At 28.3% G+C, this 20,065-nt stretch overlaps 1 protein-coding gene across 1 annotated transcript in view; it reads left to right on the forward strand.

Annotated features, from left to right (window-relative positions):
- The first annotated feature begins 4,139 nt into the window (after positions 1 to 4,139).
- LOC107451861 (Glycoprotein-N-acetylgalactosamine 3-beta-galactosyltransferase 1) overlaps positions 4,140 to 20,065 on the forward strand; it is an 85,500-nt gene continuing 69,574 nt past the window's right edge. The window contains exons 1-2 of the mRNA XM_071183689.1: positions 4,140 to 4,382; positions 7,537 to 7,872. Coding sequence (XP_071039790.1) covers positions 7,593 to 7,872 — 280 coding nt within the window. The 5' untranslated portion in view covers positions 4,140 to 4,382; positions 7,537 to 7,592. The remainder of the gene's footprint in view (positions 4,383 to 7,536; positions 7,873 to 20,065) is intronic.

The raw sequence follows: 20,065 nt of genomic DNA on the forward strand, positions 1-20,065 counted from the left end.
TATCTAATTTTATGGTTTTGTAAAATTATATATATATATAAAAAGAGAGAAACTTAATTTTGAAATATGTAACAATAGAAAAAAATTAAAAGAAGATGGACATTAGAAAAAAATTGGAAACGATACGATACTTAGAAAAACGAGTATAAGCCAAAGTTTAGTTACGAAATAAGCTTAGATAAATGTGTACTTACTCAAGTCAAAATTTTGATGGTTTTCCATTGATGGGCTAACATAACCTTGATAGTAACTATCAGAACTTCCATCACGAAGCATTATATTTTTTATGGTAACCAGCACCTCAATGTAGGAATTCGGACTGATTTATAAGGGTCCAATACAAGAATAGCATCTTGTTTTGATGGTTTGTTCATGTGGAAGCATCACGAATTTCCATCACAATATTTTAGGTATCAAATGTTGGAACAATTATGAACAACCATTATCTCAATATTGAAATTCGGACTGATTTATCATAACCTAACATAAAATTTTTTTTTTTAATGGTATATTCCTGAGAACCAGCAAGAATTCCTATAAAACCATCATGAAAATGTTTAATTGAAACCATTATGGACCACCACGGATCATCATGAATTGTTGGTTCATGAGAGTCAAACTTCTTTTGCTTGTTAACCATCATAGTATTAAAGAAGCATTTTCCATCAGGGAATTTTAGAAGTTTCTTGGCATATCAGAAACCATAAACACATTCTCGAAAATGTTGAATGATGGTAACCATCAAATGATATTGGACCACCATGAGTCACACTGAAACCAACATGAATCATCAAAATTGTTTGAAAGGGCCATTAAGAACTTTGAAAAGATAGAGAAATAGTACGTAGAGAAAGTACTTCGAAAATAGTAATATAATAGTGACTCAAAAAAGAGGAAAAAAAGAAAAGAAAACTTTCTTTTTTTTTAAAAAAAAAAGAAGAAAAATGTCATAATTTTGTCGAAATAAAAAGATTGGAAAATTGAGGATTAAAACTTTGGAAATTTGTTGCAATAATCACAGATAAAAAGCGATTGAAAAACTACATTGATTTAGATTTGGATCGATAAAAAATGAGCAGTTCAAAATTTTCAGTTTTTTTATTTTCCAAAAAAATTATAATTTTTTTACTATATTTAAGTGTTGCCGCAAACAGCACATAGAAAGCTGGTGTTCAGCCCTATCATAGTGTATTATTTGTCGATCGTGCGTCCTCAAACCTCGTGCACCCCTTCCCCGCACCACGGGCACTGCGGGGATTACTTCAATACTAATACATTTTTTCATATTTCTTCAGAAATATTTTATGAATTATTTTATAACTTCAGAAGTGTTTAGATTAGGCGATTTCGCATACGTATCAATGAAGTTTAAAGTTGTTGAAGGCTTGAGGGTTCAATAATAAATTACAAACGGAAAATGTTTTTGAGCAACGCGTGCAAAAAAAAAAAAAAAAAAAATTGGAGCTTTATATTTGCTTGTGACAATTATTTTGGCTATTATATGTAATAATTACACTCACAAAATTTCGTAAACCTAGCTAAAATATTTATGGAAATATGAATATTTCTGTTAAAAAAATAATAATTTTTTTGTTTTACGCTTTTTTGATATAACTTTAAAAATATTCAATAAATTTAAACAATATTTTTAGAGCAATTTAAAATAAGTTTTAAAATTTTTGCTTTAAAATTTGAGAAAAATTTCTGAAAACTGCTCAAGATACGAGCAAATAAAGTAGTTCTTTTCTACTGTGTAGTCGTGGGAAAAAATTTTAATTTTTTTCTTGATTTTGTAGTTAATTAATCGTATTTAACAACAACAAAAAAAGGCCGATTTGAATATCTTAAAAACTCAAAAAGTTTCAAGCAATTTTTTTTAGTAGTTTTCGTACTTTTTGAAAGAATGCTGTAAAGAGATAAAATGTTTCCCTCATATTTCATTTTATACTATTTATTAAAAACACTACCGGCAAAATTGGGAATCAACTTCCATAAAAGTGTCTTTTTTCGCCTGTTTCCTTTCCTTATTAAATCACAGTTTGGTGTTTGAACATTTGATGTATGTAAGGTATATCATTTGTTATTAAATTCTGTCTCATGATGCAAAATAATAATTGTAGAAAACCCCTTATCATTTCGAGCTTTCTTTAAGTATGAAAACTACTTTGAAAATTGCGTGAAACTTTTTTAAATTTTTAATGTATTCAAATCGGACGTTTTTTATTAGTTGCCAATACAATTCACTACAAAATTAAGAAGAAAAATTAAAATTCTTCCCTCGCATGAGCAGTATTATAGAACTACTTTAATAACTCACATCTTGCACAGTTTTAAACGAATTTTTCTCAAATTTTAAAGTAAGAATTTTATAATCAATTTTCAATTGCTCTAAACATTTTGTTTAATTTAATTTAATTTTTTTAAAATAATAGCAAAAGAAAAAAAAGTAAGAGATGTTTCTTTTTAAAAATAAAAATGTCTATATCTCTATAAATATTTAAGCTAGACTTACGAAATTTTATGTTGTTACTGCATATAATAACCAAAAAAACTGTCATAAGTTACAAATCTATTACTACATTGGCATAGAGTGATCAAAAACATATTTTTCTTTTTGTAATATATTGTCTATCCCTAAAACCTCCAAAGACTTTAAACTTCACTGATATATATGAGAAATCGTATGATCTAAACCAGTGGTTACCAACTGGCGGCCCACGGTCCGCATCCAGCCCTAGAAGCCTTTTTTGTGGCCCGCGAACTAAAATATATTAGTTGTAATTTTTTGCGGACAATTTTCATAAAAAATCTATATAGATTTAAAATACTTTTCTTTCATTAAAAAAAAACCTAATTTCTTCGTTTTTGTGAAATTTATCATACCAATGGAGCAAAAAAATTTATTTCTCAGGTAAAAATCTACTTCTTATTTTAATTTGTAATTCAATACTTTTGTTTTGTACAACTTGATAAAAGTCTGACAGTAATATTTAATATTCATTCAAACATAAAAGAGTCCTATATAAAATTTTGATAAAGTTGGGGCCCGACATTAGACTGGTGTTTTTAATCGTGACCCCCGGCCAGTGGCCCCATCCTCCACCAAGCTCTTAGGAGCATTCATCCCCCCCCCCCCAAAAAAAAATTTGCTAACTTCCCTCTTCCTTGTTAGCGCCGGTAGTCAAGTTATGTATACCTGAAAATCGCCAGTTGCTTCTTTTATTTATGTACTTAAAAAAAAAAGAAATTCTCCCGTCTAAATCCCCCCCAAACTATTCGTTTTATTAAGTGTAAAAATTCCCCCCCCCAGCTTTAAGTGGGTGCATCGTGCGCCCACCTTCCCCCCTGATGGGGGCCCCTGGGTACAAGTTATGCAGAGTTAAAATCATCGAAGAGGCGTGCCAGAAATTTCAGGCCCAGCTGTTGCAAAAAAATTGAGCAGTCCAACCACCGTTATTTGAAAGTTCCTCATATTTTTAGAAGCTGCATTAAAAGTCACCTTCAAGCTAATTAAATATAATTCTGGAATTTACTCCCAATATTTTTCTAGAAAAACATAAGTTTGGACCTCACAGAGCCCCAAACATTCGTTCGCATTGCTATTTTTATCACTTGTCGTAATACTTTCCTTTGTTGTAAATGCCAATGAAACGTCAACATTATTATTCTACATCTAATTAATTTAACAGTTATTAAATTTCATATATATATTCGCCTGCTTTAATTAGTTTATTTTTATCGAGATTTTGGAAAAAATAATTTTAATTATTTTGAAATAATTAAAATTCGTTTCAAAAGCTTTTTTTGAAATATNTTGCCCCATTTTATTCATTTTTTTTATACTCAGGAAGCATTAACTCTTAATTTTGTTCTAACATAAAATAAATACGAATATACAATTTGATTTGGAGCTTTTAAAGGTTATAAATATTATCCTTCGCTGCAATATTTTGCCGTCCAGTTATAAAAAATAAAATTCAAGAAAAAAAAAAGCAATCACAAGGCTGTGTACCAATGGTAAAGTTTGGCACAGTAAATAAGCGAAATATAATTTGATTTTGGGTGGTCAATGCTAATCATTAACTTGTAGCTCTCTCAGCATATATGTTGAAAATAAAGATTTTTCTGTTCACAGATGGCGTTGCGTATTTGTTTCTGTTGCTAAAATGTTTTGTTGATAAGAAGAGAGTAAAAGGCTGATTCAAACGTAATTTGGAGATTGTTGTGGTAATGTGTAGTTTGTTTGAAGCAGATGGAAAAGTATCAAGAAACATGAATTACGGATTATTACTAAATAAACATTTATGTAGAATGTTCATGGATATGAGGCAGCTCTCGAACTCTCCAAAAATTAGAAATGATTGCTCATCATGATTATTTTAGTAAGTCTATGTGCTTAAAAATTTGATGCTCAATATTCCATATGTACAATTCTAGCTTCAAGAATCTGTCTGCCTAAAATTAATAATTTTAAATAAATGTATGTTTAAAACTATTTTTTTTAAAAAAGAAAACCTTTGTGGTTTTAATCCTTTTAAAAATCAGTTATGAATTTTTCCTTAGAATAGACTGATTCCTTAGAATAGACTTAAATTTCGAATTTCTATTGGTATTATGGATTTTTATCCTCTTCTTTTTTTTTTCAAAAATATTTTTGTTTATCAACATGATTTGTATCAACCTCTTTGTTTGTTCAATTTGAAAAGTAATTTTATTTTTTGAGATCTATGAGAATGAAAGTGACAATTTGAAAATTAGTGTGATTTCAAAATTCAGTTTGTTTTGATTCGTAAATGTTTCATTCCCATTAGATTCATGTGCATATTTGTTTTATTTGTCATTTTTAATCTAAGCTTTCGACATACATTTTTTTAAATGTTGCAATAAATGTGTAGTGTGCTGTGTACTGATTTGAATACAGTTTTTGTATACTGCGTCTTTCAAGACTTAAAAAAGTGATGTTTTACCCTTAAGCTGTAATTGTCATGGGGGCTATTGTAATTTTAATGAGTGCTCTACTTCATTGATACAGATCCCAAGTTAATTATTNTTCCCAACAATATTATGTTGACTTCTAAAAATGATGTTTAGTAAAATATATTACTAACAATTAAATAATTCCGAGATCTGCACTGCATTAAAAAGTAACTGAAAATATTAGTATTTAAATTGTCATACTTTAACTTTATTTTTAGTCTGTTTACTGAAAAGACATGAGACAATTTATTTGAATCTAGGGAAAAGTCCCCCAGACTCAAGGGGGAGATACTCCTAGTTAATCATTCTTTACCTGTTCCAGAACTTCTACGAAAACTTCGTTGAGAGCATTTGAAATTTTTGATGCTTTTATCATCAATAAGTTTTGCATCACTATCAGATTTAGCTCTTTCAAGAACATTTGGCCTAGGTGGCTAAAACAAAATAATCTTTTTTTTAATATAAGAAAAAGTAAAAAGATAAATAAGTTTAAATTAGAACTTTTCTTACTATTTTCTCTTCTCTTCCTGTAGGTGACTTTGTTTCAGATGAAACAGTTTCTAATCTATAAATTAAAATATTAAGATTAAAAAATAAGCTAATATCAGAAGATTGGGCCAAAAAAGTTGAAGTATAGACTGTAGAGGTAGTCAAAGTGTAGGGTGTTAAAGATAGTGTGGTAAAGTTATCGACCAATACTTTAATCTTTTATGCAGAATTTTCATTAAACAAATTTTTCATACTTCCTACATTATTTTGTAATAATTTAGGTCAAAATAAGTGAAAAATATTATATTTAGCCTTCTAATAGTTTATGGTTATGAAATACAGCATGAAACACTGGTAAATTTTTCTACATTGAAGATAAAATCTTCTAAACATAGCTGACTTCTAAACTAAAATGTTTCAAATCTTATTTGCAGTTATTTAGATCCAAGAGAAACAGTTATTCATCATTGAAATGGTAATTCTTAAGTGCCACTGCTAGTAACTCAACAAAATCTATAATTTGTTATAGTTTTATGAACTCTAATCATTTTTGGTCAAATTTTTACAATTTTTGGTCCATCAAAGCAGCAAATTTGCATACTTCTTAAAAATGCTTTTTGACAATTTTGTCACACTACTGTTAAAAGATTTCAGATACTTTGACTTTTTTGGCTCACTCTATATCAGTAATTAAAATCATTGGAAAAATGATGCAGCATTTGTAAATATCCATTTCAAAAGTTAAATCAAGAAAAAAGAATTTAATTCATTTTTATAAATATTTTAGGAGATATTAAAAATTGGTTAATTGTTTTTATTGATCTTAAAAATAATTTATGTGAGCAAAAAAAGTATTTTAAAAGAATTTTGTGATTGATAATCTATGGTTTTTATCTGTAACAAAACAAACAACAGTAGATAATAAGTTCAAAAAAATTAAGTTTCTCTGATGGTATACACTAAATGTGAAAATGTAATTCAATGAGAATTATAAAATTTCAGTTATCTTGAAATTTGTAAATCAAACTTGCAAATAAAAACTTGATTAAAATTTTAGTCATCCTAAAATGCAAATTTCAAAGTTGCAAGTGGGAATTAGATTAAGTTTTAAATTTGCAAATAGATTTTCAATTATATTGTTGAAATAGATTAAAACTAAACTCCAAAACTTCTAGTGAGAATTAGTTTAAAAAAATTTAAAAAAAGTTAGAATCCTAATGGTTTTTAAAACTTTATAATTATTAACTTTGTGGCCAGCAAATTATTAAAATAATTTAGCCAATTTGTGCCTAGTAATTTCTAAAAAAGTTGGCTTTTTTTTTTTTTAAAAAAAAAGGAAAAGAAATCCACCTTTAAATGGTTATATTCTAATAATTTTCTGTATAAATTATAGAAGAAATCTTTTAAGCTGTTTATCAAAAAATATTTTTTTTAGTTTACTTTTTTTAAAAAATAAAATGCATGCTCTTAGCATGCTTTTTATTATATATTATTTTTAAACTCCAAATTCTTCTCTTATTTAAATAATGAGTGAAAATTACTTTTTGAAATGTACACATAAAATAGTATAAGATGATAACTTAAAAACTGTTGATGATCAAATTCAGTTATTACAGGATACATTTACATTACACATTTTGTTAATTTTTGCGGTGTTAAGTGAATGTCCTTTATAAACTCAAAGTGCCTTTTTCTGTGAAGAAGCATGCCACCCTTTTTTTCTCCGAAGGAGAACTCTGTACTCTCTATAGTTAAATGAAGATAAATGTTCATAATTTATTCCAATGATAATAATGTCAAATTCAAATGTGTATTATACTGTTACTGTTAATAATTAGTTAAATGGTAAAGAAGCTGTGTTAATGTTTTATTGAGTTTAAAAATCTGGTCTTTTTCAAAAGGAATTGTTTTTGTTCACTGTTAATGAAAAGTTAAAAAGCTCTTGTCAAGAAAGATTTGTTTAGAAAAATAGTCTGAAAGGGAATATGTCAATATAACTGTTAATTTTTTCATTTAATATGTATTATAAAAAATGTTGAAAATCTGATTTTATTTTTTCTTTACTTCTAGATTCTGTGTTGGAGTTTTAATTTTCTTCATAAACACTAGCTTATTTGTTTTCTGAAATGCTTGTGTCATCCTCTCATGTTGGTGGTAATGTGGCCTTTTCCCGTAAATGCATATTAACTCTTGCTGTTGGCATCACTTTTGGTTTTAGTTTTGCTTATGTACTTTTAAGTGTTGTTGCATGGGAAAGGAGTGACATGTTTGGGAATGCCATTTGGAGTATTACGACTGATCCGCACGGAGCTCATCATGATCCCCATTCACATGATGACCTGAAGGATGCTGCTGGACCTAAATCACCTGTTTCATTTCATAAGGCAGATGAAGAATTTCACAGAGGTAAATAGTCACTCTTATAATGATTTGAGTAAAGTTCAGGATGGCTAACATAACAAAGAAAAATTTCTACCTATTAATTTTCAAAATTTTTTTTCCTACAAACTATGAAAGATGATCGTTTTCTTTATTTAGCTTAAATTTATTTCTATAAATAAATTTTCTTACAAAGTTTTTCTTTTCTTTTTATCAATGGGTTTATAACTATTAAAGTTTTAAAAGTTTGTAACAATTTAAAAAAATATATTTTTTGGAAAAGAGTTGCATTTATTAGAAAATTTGAACTAATCAAAAAATTTTATCCTCAAAAGAAAGAAAACTAATGTTGAATTGAACTAAAAGTAATTCTTACCCTTCATTTGTCATAAATAGAAAAAAAAAATTTTATGTGTGTGTAGTCCATTTATTACTATCTACCAAAATCTTTCCACATTATAGGTTTATTTTATTTTTTATATAATTTTTTTAAATATTTTTTTTTTTATATTGTTTCCTAATTTCAATAGCAAGTGAAAGTGTTTTTTGTTATATTTTATGTATAAGAAAAAGATAGAACTAAATAATGATTTATTAAATTATGCTATTACTGAAAAAATAGGGAAAAGCCCCACATAGAAACTAATTCTATCAAATTAGCTGAAAATTTATTATGCCATTGTTTTAAGCATTCAAAACAAAAACTCTCACTGACATAAGCCCAAAATGGGATAGTTGCAGCAATACCAAACCTTTAAGCATAAGAGATGAAAGCAATGGTTATTGTGCTTAAAGTGTGCTTGCACACAACGTTTTACGTTTGATACCTGCACACAGGTGATTTTCAGGATATTTTTGGTATATAGATTATATCAAGTCTACAAAGTTAATAGAATGTATCTATGATGCAACAAATCAACCTCCCCAACAAAATGCTAATAATATTCCAATGATTGATAGCTAGTCATGTTATGAGAGGCTATATATATTTATATACAGCCAGATATCTTTTTGTTTCAAGGATCAACTCTAATAAGGTGTATAACACTTGCAAAATTTGATTTAACTACCTCTATGTGGTGCACATTGGTTAATGCTAGTTTTGTGATGGTATTAGAGAATTAAGAACTACTACTTGTGTTTGAGACTTCATACTATTAATTTTCAGACTTTTTATCAATGAATATTTCTGATCAAAATAGTTTGATATACATTTTAAATTTTCAGCCAACTTGATCGAGGATTAATTTCCATAAGATTTGTGAGGGGTCCCTGGTCCCTTGATACATTAGATCTGAAAAAAATCCATGGAAAGTCCTGGAATTTTTTATCTAAGTGTTCGTAGCCATCCTTAAAATAATTTTACAAAATTAATTGTAAATCTTCCTGAGACAAAGCAAGCCGATTGGCCTTCTATTTTTATAGTTAAGTTGATAGCCAATTATTATTTGAATTAGATATAGAGATCTCTTATTATGAGTCCATTCTCATTTGAATAGAAGGGTTCTTATATGGGGCATTGGTTGTATTACATTATAGAAAGTATTTACTGCATGGTATCAGATTTTAGAGATGTTATATTTTTCAAAAGTGCTTTATTCAAAGATTCATATTTAAAGTAAAATAAAAGGTGTTTAATTTATTTGTATTTTATTTATATTAACCTTACAATTCATGCAGGTCTTTTACTTTCAGTAACAGCCAATTTATTCTATTAAACCCAACCTATTTTTCTTATCGAAATAATTTATTTATTGTTACCTCTGAATAATTCTTTAAAAAAAAAAAAAAGCAAAACTCTCCTTTTATTATAAATATCTGTGCTTTAAGACTTTTTTAAAATAATTTTTTATTTAAAAAAATAAGTATTAAATAGTTGTACTAATATAAGAGTTAAAATAATAAATAAAGTAACCAGCTGTGTTTTTCAAAGAAAGAACTTTGTAAAGGGTCTGCTCACAAACCATAATTTCTCCTCAACAAGCTCTATAACATTCTGGCTCTAATTCTATAACATCATATCAAAAGCCCCCAAATTCCCGGCATTACTGGTTAAATTCATAGGTTTGTTTACTTTTGGGATTTCTATATTTACATTTACCTTAATGGTTTGTCACCAGGGAGAGCAGTTTCTGGATCCGTTGCTCTTGTACATCATAGCTTAGAATTGACATTTATTTTAAATTTAGGGGTGAACAAAAAGTTTTGATTGTGTTACTGTCAACATTAAATAAACCTGTAACTCAGACTGTTATGTTGTTCTTTCAATCATTATTGATTTTAATTGTTGCTATGAATGTCTTATTTGTCTTTCATCCATGGTTACGTTAAATTACCTATTTGATGTTGTGTCTTGTATTCTTCAATCTTCATTGCCTCATATTCATCATTATGCTGAAGTCACTGAGCTGTTTCTAAGTTATATTAAGCTGTTGTAACCAAATGAAATGTTATGATAAAGCATGCAATCTTCAAATATCTTTTTTTTTTTAAAAATTTTTGAATGAAGTGACTCTACAATTTATGTCGGTAAGTCAAAACTCCTGCTTCATATAGGAATTTTCCTTATCAGCACAAATAACGCTGGCTAGGAATAAATAAAACCTAACCTAACAGTCATGAATAACTATTACAAACTCATTGCAGTTACAAAAGTATCATATTATTCACGCTAAGACATTTTACTTGTTACAGTATACGTTAATTACAATTACGAGTCTTAATTTTGTGCAATATGTGTTTTGCATCACTTTTGTAACAACTTTAAGTACAGACCTTACTTCCTTCTTCAGCACTACAGCCTGTCACCGGCCAATGTTGTAACTCCACATGCTTTTCATTTAACCTTCTCCTGTGCTTTGGCTCACTATTTTCTCCGATTTGTCATTGGTCTTTCTCATCTTTCAGCCATCTAGGGGATTGTTTTCCTTTTTTGTTGCTTTCTTTCTATTCTTAAAAAGGTTATACTTTTAGTTGAGTATACATCACCATATCTAAATAAATGACCTGCTCTTAATATTTTTACTATGTTTAGACATTTAGCCAGCTATTATATATCTCCACACATCATTTATTTCAACTGTGCCTAAGATCTTCCTCAGTATTTTTCTTTTAAAGATTTTCGCTTTATTGAGTATCAAACTTTCACTCACGTAAAGTGTGACAGGTTTTATCAAAGATCTGTCTTAGATTAATTTTGGTTTTAGTGCTATCAATTTTAATATGAGTTTGTTTTAAAGACCAAAAGATTTTCTGCCATGGATTCGATTTTTATGCTTTTGCAGCTTTATACTGCTATTGCAACTGGATTTTAAATTTATAGTTTCAAATGTATATTAATTTTCAAAGGGAATATATCCATGGTTTTATTTATTGCCATGATAAATTTAATTTTATCCTCATTAATGGTTAGGCATATATCTTTTTACTTTATATTTCTTTAATGTGTTTGATACATTGAGCAAATAAGTTTATCTAATACTTCACATTGTAAGGTAGTCTATTTTTTATATTATAGTAGTTAAACATTTTGCTTAATTTATACCTTTTGTACACTCTAGTGAGAAAGTTTGGTACCAATGTTCTGAGGATAATATTACAAAAGTGAAGATGTACTTTCTTATTAATTTTGTTCAGTTATTTTCATTGTGTTTAAGTTTTATTTCTGTCAGCCATTTTGGGTATACTAGTATGTAACACATTTGTTACATAGGGATGATATGAACATGGTAATTAGCGTTCTTAAAAATTGCTTACTCAAAGGTGCTTATTTTCGATTTTTGGCTTTTTTAAAATCCTGTGGAGTTTCATTGGGTGTTTTCAAAAAGTGCTTAATTTTCCCTTTTCGAAAATGAGATTTTTTTTTTCTTTACCATGTCGATTTTCGCCACGTATTATGCAAAAGCGTGCTTTTTACATTGTTCTATCCAACATTTACACAGTTCATTCAACAACATTTCGGCGTACAATCGATCCGTAGCGTATGAAAGCGCCAATCATTTTACATGTTTGGTGAAATACTTGCGACTCTGTATGTGCATCTACTGAGCTGAATTCGGTGAGATTATTGCACTCTCGTGTGCAACTCATCTGCATTTTGCAACATACAAGAATTTCAGGCTTCATTTTCCACCCTCTGATATCGAATTGAAAAATCTCTTGATCATTTTATAATGGCTAATATAATCAAGAAAAGAGTTCTTTGTCAGAAACTAGTTATTTTATCATGATCATGTAAAGTCTTTTAAAATTATTTTGCATTTTGTTAACGTACATAGTGCTTAAAAATATTTTTGAGTGCTTAAAAGGTGCTTATTTTTTTGTTGAAAGATTTGGCTATGCACCTTGTATAAAGCACATATTATGAGAACAAGGTGAATATCTTAAAAACAAGCTTTTTTTCTCCACCTGACAGAATTTTGTTTCTGAAACAATAAAAAAAAAGAAGATAAATCCATTATTTTCTTATTTAGAAAAGCAAAGTGCTTTCTGCTTTTGAATAATTTAAATTTGTCTTTGAATAAACTTCTTGTGGGGAAACGTTACCTTTTTCGTTCTTTCTTTTTTAATATGATTGTATATAAATTTATAGACACAGCTAAATTCATACTGAAATTTCACTCTCAAGCACTATTTTTCTATTAAATAGCAGAGAGAAATACAGTTAGTTGCACTGAAAAGTAACTGCTTCAAACCGTGATAAAGGCTGATAATTAAGAAGTTTATGCTCTTTTGTTTTTGCGTCTTGCTAAGTTTTTAGTACTGTTTAGTTTGATTGTATTGAATAAGTAGTAATGTTTATATTAGGTAATTTGTTGCAGTTTCGCCGCTTCCGGCTTTTATGTGTTTAAACTTGATATTTTTCCTTCAAACTACAACTAAATGTTGTTTAATGCTGTTACTAACATTGTGTTATTTTACCTCGTGACCACTACATTTCTCATTTGTATCATGTTCTATCTGGAAGTATGGAATTTAGAATTGTATTAAATCCAGCCGACGATAAGAAAAATCATAAAACACAACTGCTGAGTGTTTTTGTATCGAGTTCAAGGATTAACGCATTGCTTTTGTATCTTCAAATTTATATATTTTTTCCAGTTAAATTCTACTTTTCACTGAAGAATCATAAGTGGTGTGAAACAAGGTTTCTTCAGACACCATACTTGAGAAAATAAAACTACACATTTGGGAAAGAACGAATGTATTCCTTTCTTTTATATTATATTTTTTACAATACTTTTCAATTCATAAGTTTCTTTAAGAGTAAAACGAGAAATAGTAAAAATAAATAGTGAAATTAAATAGCTCGGTTTGAAAAAAGGCTAGGCGTGCGTGCAACTAAACTAAGGAAAAATAATATTTTCATTTGTCAAAAAATGAGTGAACTTAAGATGTTTTTGAAGTGCGAAAGATTGATCCAGTTTCCTCGCTGAGCGCTTTTCCTAACTTGAATCCCAACTTTGTTATATGGATGCTAAATGCTGTTGTGCAGACTTCATTATATAATAAAATAGCTTCACATAATAGTTCTCCCGTAAGGTGAAAATAACCGAAATTGTTATGACCCCTTTTTGTTTTTTGCAGTTTGGCATCGTGCTATTGTTCGTGAAGGAAAGAAACTGTTCAAATTGAAAATGATAAATCATTTCGTCTTTGGTCCTCAGGAAGGACTCAAAATTGTTCCATTGGATTAAGAATATTTTTTTTTTTAAATTCATGTACTTATCATATGTATCGATTTTAATCTTTTTAAAGTGTGATAAGAAAACAGCTGTAATTTCCCCTTCACGAATGGAGAGCCTTTATTAGCATTTTATCAATATGCTGCCAGTTAAACGGTCAAATAATTCTACCACGTTTCATAGATATAAGTCTTTTGTCTTATCGTGAGAAATTTTTTTTACGTAATATAAATGTATTACCCAAATATATTATAAATGATATGCATTTAATTTATTATGTTTAACGTTTTTTTATTTCTAAACTTCTGTATTCTTTTCTTGGAAAGAAAAAAACATTAGTATGCTTTAGTCACTCAGCAATTTTATTCAGTGATTCAGCGATTATCCTTTTTTCTTTTTTTTTTTCCTTTTAACTTATTCTTAAGAATTAGTTTGAATAAAAATTTTCATCGTATTATGAATTTCCCAATATTGTGTTTTGGATTATCAGTGAAAATATATTATGCAAGAGTAATGTTATGAGTCATATCTTATGAAACCATCTTTTTCTTATATTATATTTTTCCAATTATAAATCGAATTTTCTAACGTTTACGTCTTTGTTTTTTATTTACTTAAGTGATTTTTAAATGCAGATTAGTTATGTTTAGTTGATGATTCATTGAGAATATTGTTATATTGGATCTTTTTTAAGTATATATATTTCACCACGATTAAATATTTGTTAATGTATAACTAGTAAAACGAGATTTATTTCGTTGGAAAGTCTTAATGCAAAATTATATGAATTGAGTAATTTGCCAACAACCTTCTTAGATAAGTATTATTTTATGTGGATATTAGAATTTATAAATGTGATGTATAAAATTTTTTTATAATTGCTATTTTACAGTAAATCAGTTTCTTAAATTATCTATACTTATTTGATATATATCTTATTGTTAAAGTATCAAATCCGTTATTTTATAGAATAACTAGGTATTTTATGAAATAACTGGGCAAATCAGTTAAAGTATGTAAAATGATTGAATTCTACGATTTAACTAGGTTTTCTACAGAATAACAATTACTTGATCGTCTAAGTATGAAATAAGGCACTCGATAGTTCTTTGAACCGTTTCTAGCTGTTTTTAGTCAGTTTTGAACCGCTTATTGCTGTTTTACAACCTTTACTTTAACCTCACCTTTCTGTTTAACTAATGTTAAGCAACATGAGCAATAATATATTATATAATCTACTTTTCCTTATTATTTATCAATTATCCGCAATAATACTAAGGGATAAGATGCATTTTCGAGAGATTTTAGCTATTTATGATCAATTAATTTTTAAAATAACTTGGAAATCGTTTATTTTTTACATTAGTCATTTCATAGCATAGAATAACTAATTATTTCATAGAATTACATACTTTTACTGACTTGTTTAGTTATTTCATGTAATTCCTTGTCATTCTATGTAGTAACTGTACATTTTAACGGTAACATGTACAACGTATTTAGATTTTTTTTTTTTTGGTCAAAGATTTATTTACAGATAAACTTAACTCTTATCTGAACATATTTTATTTTCCATATTGAACTACGTACTGGCCCCGGCGACATTGTCGCAGAACATTACAAAGTTCCTCCAGAAAGATTTTTTATTTAGGAAAAGTTTTTATCTGCAGAATTTTTCGAAATATTTTTTTTTACATAACTTTTTCTCTCCTTTCTGCAGAATTATATTCACAAAAAGCCTTTTTCGCATACCGGACGTTTTTTTCTTTTCTACTTTCGTTTGAGAATAAAAAAAATCAGCAATAATTGGCTTTAACTAGAATTTCACATTGATATTATTAAAAAATAATTTCCAAACAGCAAAAATTTAAAAAAGGTTAACTATACAAATATTTTTTAGAACATGAGAATATTGCCAATAAAATTCTTACTTTTATAATTAAAAAAAATATGTACTGTTCTGTGCCACTTAAAATTTCCGCTTAAAAGTTGACAATTCTATCCAGCCAATTGGCATTCACGCATACCTTTTTCTGGAATTACTGGTATTTATTCCAGAAATAACAATGGAATTCTGTGTGAAGGAAACAAAACAAACCTAATACTCCTTTTTAATGTACCTTTTACCCATTTAAAAAACACATGTTGTTTTAGGTTTTTCATGTCTGCGCACTTTTCAACTAGGTCAATTAACTTCCACAGATATGTCTATAAGCTGAGGTCACTTTCCTTACCTGTCCACTGGAAATCGATCAATGATCAATGAGGTACAAATCACGACCAATAGGATTGCGCTTTTGTTATGAATTGTCCAATAGGAATGTATAAACGACTACTAATTGATTTATTATATAACTCAGCCTCTGTCTTGGAGATATCTATATTCATAAATAAAGAGTAGCTGATGGAGTCAGTCAAGCTCATATAATCATTAATAAAAAAAAGCATCATAACTTCAATTATAAAAAGCAAAAGATAATTTTGGAACTTACTAAGTTGATTGTTTTCCTGACTGAGTTTTAATTTTTTATAATGTTTTTACATGATATTAACTGAAAGTAAAGTATTTTTAAGTTCCTTTATGATTGGCTTATCCATAAATTATTCATTAATGGCGATCTTAATATAAATATATGTATNGATTATAAAAACAAGACTAGATATGATTAATTGTTTTAGGGGGACGAAATTTAAATGCCTCTAGTTCTCTAAATTTCACTCATAACAAAAAGGGCAAAAAAAAATTTAATTAAATCTGCCAAACATCCGTGAAAAGATTAATCACTTTGTTAATTTAAAATAACTAAAAAACGAGGGAGACTTATAGAGAATTTTAATTATTGAGAGGGACCTATATACCCTTATTTATCTTTTCTCTCTCTTTGAATACGAAACTTAATCTAATAGCCCTTGTTTTCATTGTAAAGTATTTTTGTTAATTATGAGCGTTGATTAATTTTCTGTAGTACTACCGTTTATTAATGGTGAGAGGGTTGAAGAATGGCTTTTACATTGTATTTTGGAAAATCTTATCTCCAATAGATATTTATTTAAGATAAAATTTCCTATCAGTATAAATGGCGTCACAAGACACCTATCTTATTGTTTGCACTTCTTAGTAAAAAGAAGAAATAACATTTGAAAAATGCAAAAAGATGGTTTGCAGAAGATAAAAAAAAAGAGAGGGGGGAAGGGGAGTTCCTAATATCTCATAGCAGACGAGAAAGAAGGTATTGTTATTATCGAATGAACTTGTGTGGTAACGCATGCGTTAACAAATCCAAGAATAATGCCTGACCTCTTGCATTATTCAAATCGAAAGTTTTTGAAATTGATATCGAAAGTGGTTGTAAAAAAGGAACTGTTCCGCGTGTTGTGCTTTGAGAACATTGTTTCGACTGAGGCAGCGTAACGAGATCCTTTTTTTCCCGAACAAGGCACTTTTCCGTCAATCGGTATGTCTCGAGGCGTGAAATCAGCACGTGTCCCTGACCGCTAAGACAGAATTACCGAATGCTTCGAATCTTAAAATTTTTCTTCTTCTTTTTCCTGTTTGATTTTATTGGAGAAACTTAACTCAAATAATGATAACCTCTGTTATTCATGAATCGTGAAAGTTAATGGTGTTATGTTAATGTGGGTCAATTTTCTCTGAAAAGTGATAAATTATCGCTTGACAAATGCGGTTTAATCATCGTTTCCAATTTGCTTATAAACCTCACTTACAACTCAACTTTTTTTAAAAAAATTTTTTGTTCGAAATTGGGTGTGTAGTTTTAAATTACAATAGAAAGTCACATTCTAATGCGAAAGTCATTTATTTTATATTTCTAGACATTTTAATCCGGATTAATAATCAGTTGTTTGTCTTTCTATTTTTCGATCACCTAATAATAGTTTGTTTTGAAGACAGCGATAGGGCGTCAAGCCTTGTTACAAGCCCCGCGTTATAATAAATTCATAAAAATTTGGTTTATAATGGTTTGTTTTAGTGACGCTATAAAGGCACAAGCCTTTTTAGAAGTCCTGCTTGTTAAAACCATAAATAATAATTTGGCTTATAATTTTGCAATCATTTTCATTATTTATTCTCCGTTGAAAAATTATTGAGAGTTTATTTATTTTTTCATAATTTAGTCTTTAAAAAAATGCTCGAATTTTTAACATTTTGTTTAAATAAAGTAATTAACAGCCATTTGTGCGTGCACGTAAAATAGAGGAAACAAATTCCTGAAATCTATAGCTTTCCGATTTTTAGAAAAACATTAAAAATTCTATGTAGGTGCATTGATAGCAAGAAATCAAATACTGTCATCGATGTTATAAAGTAAGTCTCATACGATGGTTTTACATACAATAGTTTTTGTGAAATAATTGAAGAACAATTTAATTTCTTTATTTAAACTATCCAAATTTTATGAAAGTTTATTATTACATTTTGTACAAAGAAATTTTTTTTCCTTGCCTGAAATATCTTAGATGAATAAAGTTGAAATTAAGTTTATTGACCCCCCCTCCCCCCAAAGAAAAATGGTACTGCAAATAAACTTCACTGTTCTGTAAAGAAGAGTGTTCTTTGTAACCTGAGAGTTATATTTTATTCAACCAGTGCCATCTGTAGTGTTTTATTGTCACTGTTTGTTCTTGTGATAGTAATTATACAAAAGTGAGGGATAGTGTACAACAAAATATAATAATTATTCTGAGAATATCGATTGTAAATATTCTATTAGACAGTTATATTATGTCTATGCATTTATCTCCATAACACTCATTATATAGTAAATTACTTTTTGGAGACACTGGAACCTGGAACAGTAATGACATTTTACCTATATTTTAATTTTTTAAAAATATGATTGAAGTACAAAATGTGTCTGACACATATTTTTTCTACTCCTTGTATGTCTACATACCATTAAAAAATAAAAATTAATATTTTAGTGAGAAATATATCTTAAGAACGCAAAATTAAAATAATTGAGAAAATAAACCATATTCAATGTGCTTTCGTTTTGAGATTTTTGAAATTTAGCTTTAAATTTATTCTTAAACTCGATTGCAAGTTTTAATTAAATATTGGTGTAAGAAAATATCAACTAATTGATACTGGTGACTTTTTGTTGTTGAAAATACTATAGAAAATTTCTATGTAGTTCACAAATTATCATGAATTGTTTCAACGCTTTATTAATAAAATTAACTGTTAAGGGCGCTTTTTCATTACACGACACGATAACGACAAAACGGATCCGATTGTCGGCGAACGACATAGAGACAAGTAAAATACATGGTCAGCAACGGAGTGCTTTTTCATTCACCGATACGATAACGATTATGTCGTATCCGACAAGGCGATATCGTTTGTCGGAATCAAATGTTGGTTAGGCAAGCAAGTTTCTTCTCAAATCTTGGCGATTTTATTTGTTATTGCGTATCTTTTCTGTTTTATCTCTTCTTTTGATATCATTATTTTATTCTTTTAATCAATTTTAATCGTTTATTTGATCATGTCAAATATAAAATTTGAAAATATAAGATTTATATAATTTATTCTCATGTCTGGTTATAAATTTTAAATTTTATAATGTAACATTTTTACAATATAATGAGGTTGAAAGACTTAAACAATCATAAAAGTTTTATTGAAAATTTTTATAAATTCATTATATGCTTTATTGAAGAGATAATATTTTTTATAATAGCAATGGTTTGACAAGAAGGCAAATAAAGACCCTTTTGCATTTCAAACAGAACTCTATCTAACTACTGGTTTCTGATTGATTGAATAATAAAAAGTCTGTTCCCTTATACAACTGAAACATTTTTTTGAAACATGATAGAGCGGCTTCATAAGATAAATTTGATAAAACTCATTTAAAAAATCATCTAAAAAGATTATTCTAAATTAAACTAATATTTTAATTCGATTGAAAAAAACGTTAATATTTTAAAACATTTAAATAATTTAAGTAATGTTAAGTGATTACAGACATAAATTAGCGAGCAGACGCCAACTCAAAAGCCATGTAAAAATTATTCCTCATTAACATCACTCTTGTTCTTGGTTTCTCTTATTCGGACGCAATTAAAAAATTTATTTGGGACTTTTTGTAGCTTATGGTAAAGCACATAAGAATCTCATTCAACATATCTTGCCTCATTTATTTTGTGGGTACTTCAGCACCGACGTAATAAATGTTGCAGAAGTTGTGTTTGCAGAACCTTGTTTGCTGATTTCTGACGCCATTTTTAGTGCTACGAAAATGCATCTTTGGGATTTGCCAAAAACAAAACAAGATGTAATTTTATTTTTTCAGTTGCGAAATATTTTACCCAAAAAAAAAACGAAAATGTACCAATTCCAATGACATGAAACTTTATTTTGGTAAACGTACGTTTTGGAAATGTAATTTAAGATAGTGTATCAGCAAGTGGGACTTAGATGGTAGCACAATTTATTCTGACAGTTGGAAAGGTTATCAAACAAAGATAATAGAAGGATTCCTACTGGCTAAGGTTTATTATAAATATAA

This window comes from Parasteatoda tepidariorum, chromosome 7, assembly GCF_043381705.1.
Source record: "Parasteatoda tepidariorum isolate YZ-2023 chromosome 7, CAS_Ptep_4.0, whole genome shotgun sequence".
Taxonomy (NCBI): Eukaryota; Metazoa; Arthropoda; class Arachnida; order Araneae; family Theridiidae; genus Parasteatoda; species Parasteatoda tepidariorum.